At 45.1% G+C, this 16,210-nt stretch overlaps 2 protein-coding genes across 2 annotated transcripts; both read right to left on the bottom strand.

Annotated features, from left to right (window-relative positions):
- Positions 1-422: 422 nt before the first annotated feature.
- LOC122181257 (nardilysin-like) lies at positions 423-8,169 on the bottom strand. Its single transcript, XM_042873655.1, has 5 exons — positions 8,130-8,169; positions 2,900-3,019; positions 2,094-2,145; positions 1,022-1,172; positions 423-842 (listed from the first exon to the last, which is right to left on the bottom strand). The coding sequence occupies exons 1-5, from the start codon at positions 8,167-8,169 to the stop codon at positions 711-713; spliced, it is 495 nt and encodes a 164-aa protein (XP_042729589.1). The 3' UTR covers positions 423-710.
- A 138-nt stretch (positions 8,170-8,307) lies between these two features.
- Positions 8,308-14,131, bottom strand: DMRTB1 (DMRT like family B with proline rich C-terminal 1). The gene is made up of 4 exons (XM_042873654.1): positions 13,720-14,131; positions 12,390-12,622; positions 11,933-12,077; positions 8,308-9,315 (listed from the first exon to the last, which is right to left on the bottom strand). Exons 1-4 carry the CDS (start codon positions 14,129-14,131, stop codon positions 9,209-9,211), a joined length of 897 nt encoding a protein of 298 aa, XP_042729588.1. The 3' UTR covers positions 8,308-9,208.
- Positions 14,132-16,210: the final 2,079 nt, after the last annotated feature.

Here is a 16,210-nt window from a genome sequence, read left to right as displayed (position 1 = left end):
CGACCCAGAGGCTGCCCCATCCGTGGCAGGGCCAAAGGTGAAGCCAACAGGGCCAGCTGGAGGCCTGGCACTGGGTGTCAACGGTCAGCTGCTCCTCAGGAAGGACCAGCTTTTTGTCCGTGTCCCAGACCCAGCCATGAGAGCTGGAATGGCCAAGGCCATCCCAGATAAATGAAACTATGGACAGAGCCACAGTCAAGAGTCAGGGTGATTTTCATCCTGTTCAAGTTGCCTTGCATGAGACCCTCTACAAACAGCTGTGCCTCGAAAGCCTCAACAAAGGATGTGAGAGCCTCAGTGGAAAGGCCCTTCATCAGTGTCTGGTACTTGTCTATCATGGACCACCTGCCATGTTCTAAAATCAGGAGACGCACATCCCTGCAATAAACAGAAGGAAAGCAAAGCCAGAAGTCCCAGGAGCTGCCTAATGTAAGTGATCCCACTTCTGACTCAGGAGCACACAGCAGATGGGCAGATAGTACCCAGAGCACCGCTGTGGGCTCACCCTGCCCTGCCTCAGCCCCTGCTGCTGGCTGCTTCAGAACAGCAGCTACCTGCAGGCCCGGTCTGAGCCTCGAGTTTGATATACTGAGCAGTCAGAGCCACGAGCTGCCCTGGAACAAACCTCCACCAGCACAGAGCAGTGTTTTCTGGGCTCCTTGCTCAACCTCAACAACTGCAGTGCTGCCTCCTTTACTCTCCCCCAGAACTCACTTGGCCAGAGTCTCAGGCTTGATAAGGATATTGAAATATGTTTTCTTCAGCTGCTCTGTTATCATTTCAAGAACTGCTGGAGTAAAGCTGAAGTCAGTCAAGTAATCAATGATGAGCTGAAACAGAAGCTGTAAAGAAAACAGAATTTTCCATTTTCCAGAAAAAGACAACCGGTTTGGAATTATTCCAAATAGAATGCTTGAAAGAAACAAATCATTTGATCAACATAAAAGACATAAGGCACATTCCTCAGTTCTGCTTGATATTCTTCACTAAACAATTCCTTAGCAAATTAATTAGTACTTACAGGTAGTTTATGATTGAATCCTTTCACTCGAATGATTAAGCCGTGCTCTCCAGCCACCAGCTTGTATTCCAGCTGGGCGACGTCTGCTGCGTAAGCTGGTTCATCAAGGTTGAGAGAAAGGATGTTTACAAACGTATCGAACAACACTATGCTGCACAGAGAAAAGAGCAAACGATGAACACTTGAACACTGCAGGTAATCAGCTTGGATGTACACACAAGAAATTCTCCAGCAGACATGAAAACTTGGGCAAAATGAGACTCCAACCCATTTTAACAAATCGGGAAATACACAGTGCAGATCTCCCTTCACCCAAACGCACGACTTAAGAATTACTTTGACATTCAACTGTTCTTTGCAAGGAATGATTCCAGCTTCACATGTGACAGGATTACTTCGGCACAGGAACACTGGAATGAGATCACTGCTTGCCAGTATGGAAATTGATGAGCTACAGCAAATCAGACTGCAATGTGGACATTGCTGCCCTGGCTCAGACTTCCAGATTTTTGTTGCTGCCTGGATTCCAATTCAAAATGCAAAACATAAATCCCCATGGCGTTTCTAAAGCGCTCCTTGTGCGGGTCTCAACAGGCCAGGAGAAGACCGCTATGAAATTTGTTGCAGACAGCAGTGCCAGACTAAGATCAGCAAGGGAGCACTGTGTGCAGAGCTGTCATCTCCAGTCTGTGCAACGCACGGTTCCACACACTGTCGTCGTGCTCTTCACCTGCTCCTGGAGGCCCCCAAGGCCCTGGATCGGGCCATGGCCGTGCTGTGTGCAGGACCAACTCCTCCCCTAACACTTCCTTGTGGCACACACACTGCTGCTGGCACATTTTGTACAGTTTGCACTGCAGAATAACACACCATGAAACCCACACACACCCAGCCGCTACAGTGACGGCCTGCTGCAAAGCCACCCTTGCCAAAGGACAGATAAACTGCAACAAATGGATGAATAAGAAAGGAAGTCTAATTCTATTCCAGCTCAGAACGAGTCTCTCTGCACTTCCCTGTGTGTGGCACTATGGTTACCCCACACAGCGTGCACAACTCACACAGCCCTTACTTCTCTGCAGACCGCTGTATCAACGGAGAGATCAGATGGAAACGAACGTAACCTGGTGGGGAAGAGAGACTTCAGTGAGACATAGCAAGTGACAGCTTCCCAAAGGCAAAGCTTTTTTCCATCACATTCTATGGTCACAATTCAAATCTAATGAGAAATGTCACTGAGCTATAAGGAAGTATTTTTGCTTGTATTAAGTCATCATCAAATGCTTCTCTTTTTCAATCCTAAATCTTTCCTTACAAATATCAACTGTTAGAAAACACAAAGCCGTACTTCATAGGATGCTTCGACACGTGGTGTGATCATTATCAATACAAACAAACAACTCTAGGAAATTCCACAGAATGTATGCTTAGCAGACACTAAAACCTGCTGTTCTGCTTGAAAAGAGCAGTACATCTTCCACACGTGTCCCAAATGCAGACTCTTATCTTTCTCTGCCTGTAGAAGAGACTACAGCTTTCTCTAGCTGTGATGTTCTTTGTTCTCACAACCTGCCACTGTCATCTGTTCCGTATGCCAAATTCTGTCCATAGCCAGGCTCTCTGAAGCCAACGTTTTCAGAATGTTCTGGTGATTCCACTTTTTAGCCTGTAGGATCTGCTGGGTTTCTTAGTTGCAGGGTAGTTCACCCGCTCCTCTCGTACTGCAGCCAATGAATGTGTCAAAAGGATCATAGAAGAGCTGGCAGTAAACACTGGAGCTTAAATGGTGAAGATCTGCATGAGTTACTGCCTTTCAAATAAATTCCAGCTGGCAAAAACAAGGGCTTTGTCATCTTAGGAAAGCCTTAAAGCATTTACCTTTGGGGATTTTAAGTTTATGGTCCTTCTTGTACCACTGGCAGCTTTGCCATGTGCTCACTATTTTGATGGGATGTTTTGTCTCTGGGCAGTCAGCAACCTTCAAAGCAAAGCTGGTGGCTAACAAAAAACACCTCACACTTACAAACCCAGGGAGCAGGAGTCAAAAGATGCCAAAGTCCCATTACAGAGCAGGATGGAGCACTTGACTAATGACAAAGTCAGTTTCCCATGGAGGATTCACTCCCCTGCTTCCATGCGGTGTGTTTTGTGCTGCTCTGAGCACAGTCCAGGCACTCTTTATGTTTCAGCCACTGTTTACCTTCCATGCTGTACTGCATTCCAAACCACCTCTCCTTTAGGTGACACTGGCCCTCGTTGGCAGCAGACAGCAGAACAAGGTTGGCCCTCTGTGGATGGAGCTGGCTAAGGGCATCCGCAATGATGTATAACCACCTCAGCCCAACCACCCTTCTCAGGAAGGGCCATCTTCCTGAGCTTTCCCCAGATCCTCATTGGGTACGTTGAAAGGCCAGTCCAGGAGGGTCAAACAGAGCGTGGTGATTAATGGTTCTGTGTCCCAGTGGAGGCTGTTAACGAACAGCATCTCCCAGGGATCTGTCTTGGGACCAGTGCTCTGTAACGTCTTTACCAATGACATCGACAAATAGCATTGAGTGCACCCTCAGCAAGGTTGCTGAGAACACCAAGCTGAGTGGTGTGGTTGACACAATCAAAGAAAAGAATGCCATTCAGAGGAACCTCAACAGACTTGAAAGGTCAGCCTGGGTGAACTTAATGAGGTTCAACACAGCAAAGTGCAAATTTTTGCACTTGGCCAGAGGAATCCCAGGCATCCATACAGAATGGAAGGAGCAGTCCTTGAGAGCAGCCCTGCAGAGAAAGACCTGGATGTTCTGATGGATGAAAAGCTTAATGTGAGCCAGCAGTGTGTTCTTGCAGCTCAGAGTGCAAATGGCATCCTGGGCTCCATCAGAAAAGGGGTGGCCAGCAGGGACAGGGAGGTGATTGTCCACCTCTCCTCTGCTCTTATGAGGCCCATCTGGAGTCCTGTGTCCAGGTCTGGAGCCCCAGTATAAGAAAGACAGAGAGCTGTTGGAGAGGGTCCAGAGGAGAGCCACAAAGATGATCGGGGGACTGGTGCACCTCTGAGGGAGCTGGGCTTGTTCAGCCTGGAGAAAAGAAGTCTGCGGGGTCTGCACTTCATAATTATCTGAAGACAAGTGAAAATTTACTGTGGAAGATTATGAAGAGCAGCCCATTTCTAGCATGATCAGAAGCAACACCCATCTTGAAAAATCTATGAAGGCTTTCCCAAGAAACTAGGCACATGGCTGTTAACCACTATATAATATAGGAAGAAATTAGTAAGTGAAACCACAAAAGCCTCCACTAAAGACAAAATATAAATTAAGATTATAAATTATGTTATATTAAAATAGAGAATACAAGCTAGAGAGGTTGTGGATGCCCTGTTCAAGGTGTTCAAGGTGTTCAAGGCCAGGTTGGATGGGCCCTGGGCAGCCTGGGCTGGTATTAAATGGGGAGGGTGGTGGCCCTGCATGTGGCAGGAGGTTGGAGATTCATGATCCTTGAGGTCCCTTCCAACCCTGGCCATTCTGTGATTCTGTGAGAATGTGAGATCACAACTGGCCCATCATTAGAGCCATGGTTAGATCCAGATATCACTCCGTGAAGTCATTAGCAAGGTCACCAGTAACACTGCACAGCTGAGAAGGACATCTGAAGAGCTGCTGAGAAGTGTCAAGGAGGAGAAATGTGGAAATCGTCCCCTACTGCCCTTTTACCTCCCACCCCCAGCCCCAAGGAGTAGTCTTGCCTAGGCTTTTTAAGCCTTACTGATGTCTGCTAAGACATGCTTGTAAGGATACCCAGGGAGGTTAAATCCCTGAGCAGGCAAATCAGGATATCACTGCCCATATCTGTAACGGATCTGGAGCTCTCTCAATGGCCTGTGCTGCAATACAGCATATAGTGACACTCTCATTTCAGGCACAGATTCCATAAAGTCTTTCTTTACATTTGGATACTTCTATTACAATTTGGCAAGCTAAGTAAGGACACAAATCTGTGCTACTGCTAGTCCTGCAGTAAGAAAATATTGGGCAAAAAATAGGAAAACCAGACCCATCTACACATAAGAATGATTTAAGTTTCCACTGTTCCAAAGAAGGTATGTTTCACATAATAATTTTTCTGTCATGAAAATTATTTTTTTTTTTGGAGGAGGGAGATTTTTGTTTACAACAAGCTGACTTTATTGGATTGCTGGTTAAAATTAATTACTTATTAATATGGAAAAAAACAGCTATAGTCTTGTTGTGGATTCAGAGGTTTGCAATTGGCTGCATTTAAATCCAAGAAGAAGAATAAAAACAAATCACCAGTAAGACTGCTATTATCACTGTCATACAAAAACCTGCTGCGGTGCAGATGTGGAAGAGCACACCACAGAAATGTTAAGATATTGCAGTTGGCTGTGGGGGGACAAATGTATCTTACATATGCCTGCTGAATGGACATACTATGTGATTCTTCAAGAATCCCTCGGGTTTGCTTTCCTTTTTCCAAAGCTTCTGCAGAAAATGCAGATCTACAATAATCTGAGGTTTTGGACAGTGTCACAGACAGCTCTGTGTAAAACCTGCAGCCCAAACTTGCATACCTAACGCTGTCAGCTCCGTACCCCTGCAAATAATTGCACTGAAAGTAATGAAATCAGTTGTATGAGTAAACCTTAAAGACCTGGCTCCTGATTTTAGGTTTTAACCTTCAGAGTACGATCAAAAGCTGGCTGCTCTGTGACAAACCCCACGGAGTTTGCCATGAGGACAGAGAATTGGCGCAAGTGTAACCTGTTAGAAATCGTATCTTCAGATGTTCAGAGTTAGCAAGGGAGTCTAATCCTTAGAAATCCTAAAATAATAATGATGACATAAAGAATTCCTACTGCATACAGAAAGATTTCAAAAGCGGGTTTCATAGCTAGCTTTCCTTTTTCTCCCCACATTTTATGAATTTGCCCAAGTTCTACATGGCTTCAGTTTAGGTCAGAAGAACACAGGAATGACTTGTCCAATCCAAATTATTCATTTCATACCGGATTGATTTCATTATCCTGAGATGTTTAATTTAAATAAGTGGAGACAGAAGAGATCACAGTTCTGGAAACATTGCTTAGCACTAAGTTTGGAATGAAAAGTTTTTGCTCTGAAGCCCAAAGTGAACAGCATTATAATAGCAGTTGTAAAGGAGTATTTCTTCCTTGGTTAAAAAGGACAAACAGCATAAAATGAAGAATGAGTGCTTGTCATATCCATATACTGTATAAGACAATTCTGCCTGTCAACTAGAAATGCACATATCACATTTTACTCTCTTACCAAGTAATTGTGTCCAGTTCTGGGCTCCCCAGCACAAAAAAAGACAGGGATCTCCTGGAAAAGAGTCCAGCAGAGGGCCACAAAGATGATAAGGGAGCACCTCTCTTATGAGGTCTTACCTGGGTCTGTTCAGCCTTGAGAAAAGACAACTCAGAGGGGATCTGACCAATGTCTATAAATATCTAAGGTGCAGCAGGCAAAGAGACAAGGCCAGGCTGCTTTCAGTGCTGTGTGACCACAGGACGAGGGGAAGCAGCCATGAATTGAGGCCTAGGAAGTTCTGCACAAATGTGTCCGAGAAGCTCTTCCCAGTAAGGGAGATGGAGCACTGGCACAGGCTGCCCAGGGAAGTTGTGGAGTCTCCTTCTCTGGAGACATTCAAGACCTGTCTGGATGCCTACCTGTGCAGCCTGGCCGATGGAGCCTGCTTTGCAGGGGGTTGGACTAAGTGATCCTTAGATGTCCCTTCCAGCCCCTACAATTCTGTGATTCTGTAATTGACTTTTCCATGCAGTGACAGATGCAAAAGAACTTTGGGACAAATTTCCCAAAATGTAAAAATCTGAAACTTGATTATTCACACAACACCAACCCCAGCAATGTTCATACATTTGAAACAGCATGTGCCCCACTGCCAATACTCTACTTCTTTGTAACCGCCCACCTCTAGGAATTCAGACTGGGGTAGCTGTGTATCATTTTATTACAGAATGCAGTCAACATGGTCAGGTATCATTTGCCCCATCCCAAGTCACCTTGTCCTTCATGTGTCTGGAAACAGTAAGCCTTAGTAATGGTTTTGCATCTATTTTGCCACATTGTTATATTCTAAAACTCGATCACCTCTTCCCCCCCAGCCTTCTCCTCTCCAAAATAAGATGATGCAAGTCCTTTTTAACTTCCCTTTAAGGCAACTGCTCCATTTTCTTGTTCTGTCAGGTGACCTTCTCTAGGTCTTCTTTAAATCTGCCACGTCCCTCTTGAGATAAGCAGTGGTGGGTAGCAATGCAATGAGAGAAATCCTACTAGAGTGCCCTACCACCAAAAAGTTTGGTTCAATGACAGTTCAAAAGGTGGGGGAAAAGGAGAATAAGGAGCCTGGCCTGACAGTCTGGAAGCAATCACTGGCACAGAAACACAGGGAGAAAATGGTAGTGTATATAAAGTGTATCTGCAATGCCTGTGCTTTACAGCCAGTGAAATGGGCTGGAATCCTTCCTGCTTTGGAGATTTAAGGAGTGCAGTACAACGCTGAATAGGACTTTGGAAAAATAACTGGGTAGGAGACTACTGAACTGTTTGTCTTCTTTCTTTAAATCCTTTTTCTTAAATCTTAAATATATTAAGAAAAAAAAACCAAACTCACACAACTCCATCTACCAAAGTAGATACCAAAGAAGATATCTACTTTGCGAGTGCTGCTGGTATTTCTATTCAGAGATTGTTTTATTTTAAAAAGAGCTTTGCTCCATTCAAACACCTTGCAGAAATACTCAGATTTTCCCAAACACAGCAGTTTTAAGAGGTTTGGGATACTCCTGGGAGCACAGATGCTGCTGTAAATCTAGCAAGTAACAAGTTGTATGCCAGATTATTTGGTATAGATACACGTGTTTTTCAGTCTCTCCTCTTGGCAGTCTTAAGTTTGCCACTTTTACTTTCACCAAAACCCCGTCTGTGTGCTGAAAATCATCCATCTGCTATATTAAAAAGGGATTTATCAGCCTAATGTCTTTACATCTTGCATTGAGCAAGGGACTGTTAGTGTAAGTAGCAGAGAGGAATGTTTATTTTATTGCACTCACCTCTATGGTCTTCAGTAGCACCTACTACAGTAGTGGTCATCTACACTCAGAAGTTTCAGAATAAAAATACTGAAACCTGGCTCTTACTTCAAGCAGGTTTGTTACTCAGGGCAACACCTGAAATTTGCCTAGAAGAATTACATGTAAATATACAACCTCAAATCATCAAAACCAAACAAACAATTCAAAGCTTTTTAATTACCCAGAAGTAACATTCTTCCAACATTCTTCCAACATTAACAATTGATCCGCTTAATACAGAAAGCACTTGCTTTAGGCAAAACAGCAGAGGAATGCATCTTTCATTTTTATTTAAACAGTATTATTGAAAATTATGATATGTATAGCCTTGACCAATTGGTATTCTAAGCGGTGTTTTGTCCTACCTTCTAGGACATCACATCTTTGCTATGCCAGTGTACTTCCAATCCACATGCACAAAGCTGTTCTATGTGAACCCTTTAAAAAATCTGTACTGTTTGTTTCAGCTGTACTGAGCTAAACAGCACTGCAATAACGTATGAACTGTCAAAGGCACTCAAAATCCTGAAGCCTGATTTAGGTATCAGCAACCCATACTGTCTTCCCATTCTCTCTCAGTCTTCAGGCTCTACATCACTTAACTCTTCCATAATACTCAGAACCGAGTTTCTGCTACAGCAAACTGATACACAAACAACACAGCAATTTTTGATTACTGTCACGAACGTGAGAAGGCCACAGAGTGCACATGGTGTGGAGACCTCACTCCAAAAATCAAGGAGCCATCCAACTTCAGCAAAGAAACCAGAAATCAAAGTCGTAATTCTTTCCTGCTTCCATCTGCCTAAGGGGGATGCAATTTACCTTGGCTTTGGAAAACCTCTTTCACGCAGTGAAAACAAGGGTTTTACACTGCCAGGGAGCAGAGCTGTGAGGCTGGTAGCTCTAACATGATCATGAAGTGAGCAGACATTAATCTCCTTCTTTTAGCTGTTGTGACTGCTCAGTAACTAAGTGTCACCCTAGCCTCATATTAACAACACCCTCCTCAATAATGAAAATAGTGCTCCCTGCCACTCAGCTTTTCTCCAGACTATTTACTGTTTAGAACATACAGATTGGTCTCTGCTTGCTTCTTCTGGGGAAGAAGATGGTTGGCTAGGTTCACTAACCATCCCTGAATCCTGGCTGTCAGCTGCAGTACCTAAAAAAAAAAATGAATAGGAAATAGGAATTGGAGTTAAATGCAAACAAAAAAAAAATCCCATCCAAATCCCTGTATTTCAATTTGCCTTTCAGGTATCAGTCACACTTTCAGAGAGAAACTCCCAATGCAAAATAGCTTTTTTGTAAATCCAGTTCATTTTTCAGTGCAGTTAATTGGAAACTGCTTAACATCAAGAGCTGCTGCTCTCCAATCTGAGATGCTGTACTTCAGACAGCACTTGACTGTTTCAGCTAGGCTTAAGGAAAGCAGCAGGAACGCTTGCTTCAAGATGGCAGATACAGAAGCTGCACTGGAATAGAAGTATGAGACCGGCTCTTCTGCCCGCTTAGCCACAGTGAACCTGCAGCATGCCTTACGAACACTGCTGGGAATTTTAAAGGCCTTCACTGACTGACCAATAGTCTCTTTGAATCTATCTAGGATGTTTATTTTTTTTTTAAACACAGGTTTTTTTACTTGCCAATTTTCACGTACATCTCCCTCATCTTCTCATGTGGAGACATAGGTTTTTTGTTTCTTTTTCTGCAGCTTGCTATTTTACAAAGCCAACAACTTGCAATCAGACTCTATCCTCAAATACTGTACTGGCTGTTCTGCTGGACATACCTTCTGTAACACTACTAGTCAATACAACCCAAAATTATACAACACAACACCCTACACTTCCTTTCTTAAGAAAAAAGACATGATGTGACCCTAACATGTCCCTGTGTACTTAATGTTACAGTTTTTCTCTTTTTTCAGGTATCCTGAAAACCAGAATCAAAGAATTGTTAGTTTCACTGTAGCTTTCTTCGTTATCTGTATCTTTTGCTGGAGGGCTGTTTTGTTTATGACCTCATGCAGAAACATCTCCTTCACTGGGTCACAATTGCAAGCTCTTACATATCCTGGAGCAAAAATACTATGTAGTGGAATTAATTTGTACTTTCTCCCTGGTACTAGGAAGACTAGTTTGTTCTCTGAACAGCATAATCCATGATGCACTGATTCCTATGGCTTTGTGCCCGGGTTGTAATTTCCCTAGTGAGTAATAAGACTGAAGTCATTAGATGGCATTTTGCTCTCTAGGGGGGTGCTCTCATTACCTCATTTATCCCAGTTGCCTGTTTTCACGATTGTTTGCCCGGTAAAGCTTTATTCTACCAATGCAGGTCTGCATTTCCTGTTTCCCACATGCAATGCCACTACTTCTTTCCAGTTTACCAGCTACTCCCTGTTCCTCCTCTTTCCCACACCACCCCGGAACTGCTACAAGCTCTCTGCCACTGCAAGTATCCCCCAGATTTCATCTCCACTAAACCACACAACTCAGTAATCCTCACATACAATTTCTGCTTTGCCTGCCAGCTCTCAGCTTCCTCTCTTCCCCTCAAACTCAGCCCATATTATCTTACCTCCATCAGCCCAGTATCTACACACTGCGCTGAAGCTCTGATTGATGCCTTTCTCGATATCCTAGAATATCTTTACATTTACATGATGTCTATACACCTCGATGCTTCCACATTCACATTCTCCTCATCCACTACTTCTCTTGCTTACTTTTCCTTGGCTTTCCAGACAGACACAAAGCAAACTGCTTGGGAGATACGTGCCCACTGCTGGGCTGACTGGCAGGCGCTTGGTTGTTGGCCAAGGTACACACACGGCAGTCAGGAACTGAGTGCAAGCTGACTGCTGGCCAAACACCACATCACGTCATGGCTGCAAGCCATTCTGTGGCAGGCACATGCTTCCCCTGCAGATCAACTGTGCAGGCCTCTGATCACAGCAGCTATGTTTGGCTGAAAATAACTAATGTCCTGAAAAGTTACGAGGATACTGGTTTAACAGAAATGAGTCTGCACAAGAGACTTTTGGGAGAAATCAGGCCCAAACCTCCTCAACTTATATTTTATCCCATGTGATCGCTATCAACATCATTTTAATTCAAATGAGAAAATCAGTCTGCTTTCCCTCCCTTTTATAGAAGATATTTCATTTTTCATTGGCTGATGATTATAATCTGTGTGATAAGCAGTTGGACTTACAGTTTCTCATGTTCAAGAAGAGAAACAAAGTTGTGCTTATTTATCTGCACTTTCAGAAAGAACTTCTTATGAGACTGGCTATTGACTCATCCAGTGCTAGTGGTTAATTCTCTGGGCAGCACTACCCTCTTGTGGTCACTGCTAGCTGCAGCCAAATGAACAGCTTACAGATAGGATCACAGTATGTCCACATATAGGCACTAGACACGAAAGAGACCCCAAAGAGGAGGTCATACTATATTTACCTAGCCAGAAATTTAAAATCTTGTGGGATTCAGTCTGAAAAATTTGAGATCTTGAAGATTCAATCTTTCATCTACAGCAATTAAAATGCAGGCTTTCCAAATGTGCGAGAAGTTCCACACTGCTCATGCTAAGCTGTCCAAGCTGGCAGTCTGACCTGGGCTTTCGGGATCTCATTCCTGGCTCCATCACAGGGATCTGGGAAACCCTTAAAACTGAAGCTAGAATCAAGGTGTCTTGGGGCATCCATCTCAGCGTTTAGGTACTGAAACCAGATTAAAATTGGATGTCCCAAGGCTCATCTAACAATTCCTTACCGTGTGCTTCCTTGGCTGCTTCAGCAAACACATTCAGTGACAGGGGAGGTGGAATATAATGAACCCCTGGCAGAAAAGTTGGTGGGACAAACTGAGGCAGAGGAGTGTAGTACGCCTGATGGAAATCTCCACCTCCATCTGGAATCTGTGGAAACACAGGGAGCAAAGGATATTCAGAGACTCTCTCTCTCTCCAGGACACATCTGCACTATCAAACAATTTCTGTTTCCATCTTTACCTATGAAATTTCCATTTCTGGAGGGTCAATTTTGTGTCCATATGCTGTCACATGCAAAGCCCGCGCATAGTGAAATATGCAGCTCAGAGGTAGCTAAAAGTAAAATACAGAATAGAATAGAACAGACCAGAATAAGAAGAGACCTTCAAAGATCTTCTAGTACAAGCAAAACCAGCAGTATTCCCTGAAGTAATTAAAAAACCACAAGGCACTACTCACTGACAAAGAAGCTGCATTCCCTGGTCCAGAGCTGCTTGGAACGGGTCGGAAACCCTTCTGAAGTGAAATCCCTGGAGGTGACGGTGCTCCCTTACAGCCTGGCTGGTTGATGGCAAACCCCATGGGAAATGGGTGGTAAGGATACATCCCAGAACAAGCAGGATACACTCCTGCAGGGTCTCTCTCCATGTATTCTGTGCTGACCTTGTATTCTGGAGGAAAAGCAGAGTGAGCTAGGAAACAATGAGAAAAGAATAAAGTCATCACTATACGCTGTTCAGCAGAAGTAATTGCAGGACTCAACTCTACCCTCAGCCTGGAGACTCTGGCCCTTGGATTTCATGCTTGGCTCCTCACAAATTTGTGATTTTTTCTATAAAAAAGAGCAGCTATGTGAACACAAATAAGGTCCTTCTTGTCTACCTATCCTCCTGTTGGTAGAGAACCTGTATAATGTGCTCCTAGAGCATATCTGCTTCTGGAGCACTATGATTACACTGGAAAAGTCAGCAGGTTACAAATATAATTAAGTGAAGGACTGGTAGGCACATGTACAGCCAGCACCATCTACAGGCACCATTTCCTTAGGAAACCAAGGTAAGAAAAACAGCAAACAGCTACCAGCAGATTAGGTGGGATCCAGACATGCCCCAAAAGACTCTTTCCTCTGGGTTTCTCAGACCACTGTGTTCTTTGCCTTGTAGACTGCCAGCTTTCCTGAGGCGCAGACTAATGACTACTGCAGTCAGTCAGGATTTCTGTAAAATTACTATAGTAAATAGTATGAGTTTACTGTAATAAATAGTAATAAACTAGACAAGTGACATGAAAGGCTCTACAGAAGAAAGCATCTGAAGAAGTGACAAACCCTACAACTTTTCCACCTGCAAAACTTAGGTTCTGCTCATGAAGGCAAAATGCAGCTTCACGCCCAGTGATCCGAGCCAAGCTCAGCCTCTGCTGTAAGGCCAAAAAGTCTCTTTCTTTTGCACTATCAAAAACTTTTGCTTTAGACAACTGCAGCAGTAATTTCCTCATTTACTTGTCATCCCTGACATCCTATTTTTTAGCACTTTTCCTGTTCTTTCTGCAGGTTGTGCACGAGCACTGTATGTGCATGCATCCCAAAGCTGTTGGGATTATCTCCCAAAGCGCACCCTATAGAGAAAAGCCACTCGCTGGAGCTTCAACCTCGCAACAAAAGAGCTTCATGAATCACGCTGCAAACCCTGCCTAAGGAGAAACAAAAGCAAGGCTGCGCACCCATCGTGTGCAAGCTGGGGGAAGAAAGGGAGAGACGGGAACCTGTTTCAGGGAGCTGGAGCCTTACCGTAGTCCCAGAAGGGAGGGCCAGCTGGAGGTGGCGGCAGACCCCTGCGTGCTGTGCCTTTGTCACTGCCAACGGCGGAATGGCCGCCTTTCGCCCGCACGTGGCTGCTCTGCTCAGAGGCACCGGCCGCGACGTCCTCCCCTGAGGGAGGGGAGCCCACAGCCACCCTGACAGGGGCGTCGGGCACCTGCTGCCACAGCGCCTTCTGGGCTGCCATGATCTTCTGGCGCTCGGCGATGAGGGAGCACTTGTCGCAGAGGCACTGCTTCCAGCGGCACCGGCCGGCGTGGCCCTTCACCGGCACCACGAAGCCGTGGTTGCGGCAGCGGGAGCATTTTGGGGTCCGCGCTGCTGCCTTCTCGCTTGCTGCTGCTGCTGCCGCTGCTGCTCCTGCAGCCCCGCTGGCCTGCATGTCCAGCAGCCCCCTAACCGCTCTGGCACACCCAGCCCCCCGCAGGGCTCTTATATGGGGCAGGGCCAGCTTCCCTCCAAATGTAGCAAACAGGGCAGGAGTGGCAGGAGAGCCCAAGGCAGGGGTGGGGAATGCCCCGTTCTGGGGAGAAGAGCCAGGGGCTGCTCGGTTCCACAGGCTCCCCCTTCCTGGGTAAGGCGCTTCCCTACGTGCCCGCCTCCCCCTGCCCCCTCGGGTGAGCCTGAAGGCGGACCTGGGCTGTGGGGGCTGGAGAAGACACGGTGGGGCAGGGGGCTGCGGCCGCTGGAGCAGAGGAGCAGGCGGAGTGCACTACAGTACGTACGGGAACTTCTGGACTGGTGAGGAGAGAAAGACGGCATCCCTCACACCTTAAGGGACGGTTTTCCCTTTTGGCGCTTCAGCGGTCACAGTCACTTCTCAAGCCTTGAGAGATTTCAGTTCTGTTTTGTTCCAGTTTGGAATATACTTCTCATGATGAGGAGAGTGACTGCTTCAGAAGAAAAAAAACACACCAAACGTTTCATCGTTTTTCAAAACAAAGTACAAAGACGAGGGCAGAAAGCACGTGGCATTCGACAAATCTGTCTCCTTTTCTTGGAATTCGTTATTCTCTGGAAGCAAAACAAGCTTACAATTGAAAGTATAGCAGTGCTCCAGTTCAAGCACTGCTTAGAAAGTGCTTGTTATTTGTTTCTGCTGGTAGCTTCAAAACTGTGGTGTACACAGTAGCCCCTTTCCAGGAGAAAACTCTCCCTTTTGCTAACACATGCAAGAGCTGTTTTAAACTCTGAGATGTGAGTAATATTTTTCCTACATTGAAAACAATGCCATAAAATTTTATCACCACGTAGTTGCAAAAAGGTTTTGTGTTTTTTTTTTTTTTAACCCACTTGTTTCAAGAGAACCATGTAGCATCTATTTACTGCTATGAAACAGTTCTAACAGTAACTCAGTATGTTTCACAGCAGCCTGCAGACGTCCTTCTCACAGAGCAGGCCTTCTTGCAAGGCTTCAGTGCAGCCCTTCATGTCTGGGAGGGTCGGTCTCAGGGTAGCAGCACTGACATTTGGCAGCAGTCTGGTTTGCTCCAGCAGTGAGCAGGCAACCACTGCGTGCTGCAAGCCCTCAGGGCTCCACCTACATTCTGGTTTCTCACTTTGCAAAAGATCCATTAGGATTAGCAATGGAGTCCCCTAGGCTTCCAGTAGGGTTTGGGCTCCCGAGAATGTCTGCAGTCCACAATGCCAGCATGCAAAGTTAAACTTGCTCTTGAAGCAATTCAAACCCAAATCCTCAGGTGCACACACGATTTATTCCCTAGCTCACCAGGCACAGCAGCAGCCCCAGCTTGCAAATGTTGCACTGTGAGTGTTTCTGTGAAGGGCTTTCAGCCAGCCTCGTGCGACCTGCATTCAGGGACACTGTGCAAGAGCAGGACCACGCACCGCATGGGGAGCACTGTGGCACTGCACACGGTGGGTGTTGGATTGCATGCACACCAGCAGCTTCTTCTGCAAATTGGAGAATGCAAAGTATGCATGGAAATGTACACAGAGTCCTTTCCTCAGCTGCAGACCTGTTTCTCTAGAAGACTTCTACAGCACTGTCTGCAAAGCCAACTTCATGTGCGTAGGCCTGTGTGCAATTTGGATGCATATCTCTGAAAGTTTGACCTAAATGTGTTACTGTTTGCTCCCAGTTCAGAAAAGCACTTGGTTAACATGTCTACAATGCAAGCTACTTCTAAATCCAGTCTTGAAGAGCAGCTTGCTTGTGCCAGGGGCCTTGATGCTACCCTTAATCATTGATATTCACTCTGTATTAATTATAGATAGCTAGTATGTTCCTTGTCTTCTGACCTGTATTTTTTCAGTAAGTAAAGCTTACTTGTATACTATTGCACTGGAGGACAAAGGTAGGCTATATTCACTTTCCACAGTAATTTTCTATTCTGAGTAACTTAATATTTACTCAAATGTACTTCCGTTTATCACTCTTCTGTCTAGAGAAAAGTGTGTCATCCATAGGCTAGTAAAAATTTCTCTGGTAATAAGCCAT

The sequence above is a fragment of the Lagopus leucura genome, unplaced genomic scaffold, assembly GCF_019238085.1.
Source record: "Lagopus leucura isolate 7727_CA_CO unplaced genomic scaffold, USGS_WTPT01 Super-Scaffold_100009, whole genome shotgun sequence".
Classification (NCBI taxonomy): domain Eukaryota; kingdom Metazoa; phylum Chordata; class Aves; order Galliformes; family Phasianidae; genus Lagopus; species Lagopus leucura.
The sequence above is the reverse complement of the archived record's forward strand: the minus strand, read 5'-3'. Positions and strand labels throughout refer to the sequence as shown.

Excerpts from the sequence above, each read along its gene's own strand:
- DMRTB1 (XM_042873654.1), bottom strand. The coding sequence starts at position 14,131 with ATGCAGGCCAGCGGGGCTGCAGGAGCAGCAGCGGCAGCAGCAGCAGCA. Across the intron at positions 12,623-13,719 it reads CCCTCCCTTCTGGGACTACG|CTCACTCTGCTTTTCCTCCA; the intron begins GTAAGGCTCCAG and ends ATTGTTTCCTAG. Across the intron at positions 12,078-12,389 it reads GGAATGCAGCTTCTTTGTCA|ATTCCAGATGGAGGTGGAGA; the intron begins GTGAGTAGTGCC and ends GTGTTTCCACAG.
- LOC122181257 (XM_042873655.1), bottom strand. The coding sequence starts at position 8,169 with ATGACCACTACTGTAGTAGGTGCTACTGAAGACCATAGAG. Across the intron at positions 3,020-8,129 it reads TGCTACTGAAGACCATAGAG|CCACCAGCTTTGCTTTGAAG; the intron begins GTGAGTGCAATA and ends GTTTTTTGTTAG. Across the intron at positions 1,173-2,093 it reads ATACAGCGGTCTGCAGAGAA|CATAGTGTTGTTCGATACGT; the intron begins GTAAGGGCTGTG and ends TTCTCTGTGCAG.